The 3,461-nt window shown below is 36.0% G+C and overlaps 1 protein-coding gene across 1 annotated transcript; it reads right to left on the bottom strand.

Annotated features, from left to right (window-relative positions):
• Positions 1–1,366: 1,366 nt before the first annotated feature.
• On the bottom strand, positions 1,367–3,432 carry LOC110094608 (UPF0301 protein Clim_0777-like). The gene is made up of 2 exons (XM_028700725.1): positions 3,285–3,432; positions 1,367–2,439 (listed from the first exon to the last, which is right to left on the bottom strand). Exons 1-2 carry the CDS (start codon positions 3,430–3,432, stop codon positions 1,778–1,780), a joined length of 810 nt encoding a protein of 269 aa, XP_028556558.1. The 3' UTR covers positions 1,367–1,777.
• Between the last annotated feature and the right edge of the window lie 29 nt (positions 3,433–3,461).

Genomic DNA, 3,461 nt, shown 5'->3' with positions numbered 1-3,461 from the left:
TTGGGAAAATACAGAGAAGGCACTAGGGAAGAAAAAAACAAAATGAGATGTTTCTTGAAAATGCTTTGATTAGGTAATAAAGCCAGAATGATTGGTTAATTGTTTGGCTCTAATCCAAGAAATGGGGGCTCATCTAATGGTTGTGGATGATTAGAGAGCTTCCTTGGATACTTTCCATGTGGAATAGGTTATTGGGGAGCCAACCCTGAGATGTCTTGACAAGGTCGAAAATGGCCTTGTTGGTTTTTAGCTAAGAGAGGACGCACGTAGGTTCGACATTGGTTTTGAACAACTTGAGTGTGGGATAGGTTTATAGATGCTTTAAGAATGTCCTAGAGTCCATTCCAATAGAAAAAGTTGGCTAGGTTTTTTAGGAACTAAGGTGCTTTAGGGATTTTGACCATTTAAGCTTATTTGAAAGTAATTGACCACTTTGATTGGTCAATTGTAGTCAAACCACAAGGAATGGACTCTATGAGTCATCTAGAATCTATTTGAGTCCAATTAATGGAGTTTGGTTGAGTGGATTTGGAGTTTATGAGGGAAACCATGCTTAGCCTAGGTTTGACAATTCAATGGTGGTTAACCAAGTCAACTCGCCATGGAATGACTAGGCCATAATTCAAGTATGTTTAGGAGGTCCAATGGGCAAAAGCTTGACAAATGTGGAAAATCTAATTGGCTATATGTAGGGATTTGATTCACGTTAGACTAGTATGGCTAGTCTTGAAATGGGTTGATAAAGTTAAATTTGTCAATTCTAGTTAGGATGGGTTCCATTCCTAATGGCAAATTTGACTGTTTGAAAATTATAAAGTGAAACTTAGCTCTTCCCATAAATTTGTCAATTCTAGTTAGGATGGTTTGATAGATTAGTATATGAAACTAGTGGAAAATAAATGTGTGAATGAATTAGCCATATGATTCAATTTAATATTTCCTTAATCAAGTCTCTATAGCATAACATCTATTGCCTTTAAAGACAAATTGATGCTCAACTTTTGATTTGAAAAAAGAAATCATTAAAAATTATGGCTTGCAATGAACATAATAATATTTTCAAATATAAATGTCCCACTTAAAAATTATTTAAACTTTTTTATTGGCTCAATCATATATTGAATGACCACTACTTTTTAGCTTCATTTCATCATTGTATTTTATTTTAATGAGAAAAATATCTCACCTAAAAAATTTAAACTTTAAATTCTTAAATGAGAGAATTCTGCTTCCCCCTTAAAATTTTTCAAACTCCCAAAAAAGGAGTAGCATCTTAAAATGTTGACTTTTAAAAAAAAAAATAGTTTAGACCGGCCAATTTGATCTTGAACTGATCACATGGCTGTTTCATGCTATAAAATCATTTAAAAAAAATAGAACTTAACATGCAATAAAATCATCATGCTCATCATTATTCGTCGCCCAATTATTTAGAAATAGCTTCACCAATCATTCATTCTCTATTCATTTCTATCAAGACTTCCAAAATAAAATATAACTTCTACATCCATCCGACAAAGCAAATAGCCTCAAAACCAAGAAACTCCATGTCCTCCCAGAACCGATGAACATGTGTGCATTGACTTTAACATGATTGAAGATTCTAAATTCAAAATCGGTTCTTTTCTTCTTCTTTTTTTTAATGATAAACAGTCTTTCCATGCTTTGCTCCACATAAAGCCAGCATATCTCGATCTGTAAAGTCATTGAGAGAACCAGGTCTAAAACTCCAGTACCAAATTACTCTAACCAGTTCTTCAGCAACACTTGTGTGCGTTCAGCTATTTGGCCAGTTCAGGCTTCCAGTTGGATCATCACTCAAATGCCAAGCTCCTTCAGCTAACTCATCAAAGAACTGGTCCCATTTCCAGCTAGCGTAACCCAAAAAGAACCAATAATCATTACAGGATCGATCTCCAGACTTGATTGCTTCAATTGCAATGCTTGTAATCACTGGATTACCAAAATAAACACCATGGATAACTTTCGTATACCCCTCTCTAGGTTTCCTGGCCAAACTGACCAGAGGAAGGCCTTGTGCTCTAACAGGTCCTCCATAAGAAATGGGTGCTTGCTTTATAGGCTCCCAATCATGGTCCATATTCTCAAAAACATCCCACATTACGGGTTTGTTTAAGATGAGACCCTGCAAAACTTGTCCTTCATTGACGAGCGTAACGAGAATAGTCGAGTTATTAAACGGAATAGCTTCTCGAAGCTTATCAGTGGCAAATAGAATATAGCCTGGAACTATGTAATGTGCTTTGTTGTGGAGGTTGTTTGGAGCAGGTGATTCAGCAGGGAGATGATTGTTTCCTCCTATATTCTGGACTATGCTATCATTTAAGTGAGGATTCATCTTGCTGGTTAGAAATGGAGATGCATCATGCGCCGTTGCTTTTTTCTTGCTATTGTTCAGTGAATGCTTCCACAAATAACCTGGAGCATTGCAGAGAGAGTTAGAACGAACTGGAGTGTGAGTATTTAAAGAGTAAAAAGAGAAGAAAGCCTGGTTCCATTACTACAGTCTAATGCAGTTACTACCTGCAAGCTCATTTTTTACATGGGTTGGGATTCTCGGCAATTAAGGCTTCGTTTAGGGGGGCTTTCTTACTGCTTCTTAAAGCTGCTTTCTAGTAAAAAATTTAAATTTTTGTTCTAAAAAGATGCTTTAAGAAGCAGTATGAAAGTCATCCCAAACGAAGCCTAAATCTACTGTTTCCTTATCTTGGTACCAGATTGGAAGGTTAGGATTGAATCCAGTGTGATTTTCAAAACCACTCTGATTTTTCTTATGGATCCAATCCCAGCCATCCTAAGTGAAACAAATGGCTGGAGTAACGGCATACATGCAATTACCATAATAATTATAGAAGATCCCAACCCTGTTTGTATGGAGCTATTGTTTGGTGAGAAGATTAATATGATCTCATCAGCAAATCCTTGTTAGTGTAGTACAGTGCTAGAAGTAATTTCTTCTACAGAAATATGGCCGGATTAGAACGAATTCTTTAGGATGAAGATCCATTCGCTTAAATAAAGAACGGATGGCAGCCTGAATTGCTTGCCATCTCCAATACAGAACCTCCATAGTAAGTGCCACTAAGGGAACATAGTAACATTATTTCATAAGAGCTTTTCATACTCAAATGACTAACACATTTCTATCCAAATCTAGTAATTAGTGTACGCTAGAACAAGTATCACAAGTACGTTGGGAGCAAAGCCATGAAGTAATGTCGACAGAAGAATAAGAAAGTGGAAGGATAAAACTAAACAAATACCTTCATACTTGCTTAAATAGAGAGAATTTCTTCCTTGAGATACTAAAAATTTGATGATGCTAACCACCAACATATCGCCATCATAATGAATAGCACTTTTGTTTTGTGCCGAATATAGTAAAAGTTCTGGGTAAAGCTCGTTCTGCATAAATCATGATTGAACAATAATGAAAAAAT

This window comes from Dendrobium catenatum, unplaced genomic scaffold, assembly GCF_001605985.2.
Source record: "Dendrobium catenatum unplaced genomic scaffold, ASM160598v2 fragScaff_scaffold_1582, whole genome shotgun sequence".
In the NCBI taxonomy this organism is placed as follows: Eukaryota; Viridiplantae; Streptophyta; class Magnoliopsida; order Asparagales; family Orchidaceae; genus Dendrobium; species Dendrobium catenatum.
The sequence above is the reverse complement of the archived record's forward strand: the minus strand, read 5'-3'. Positions and strand labels throughout refer to the sequence as shown.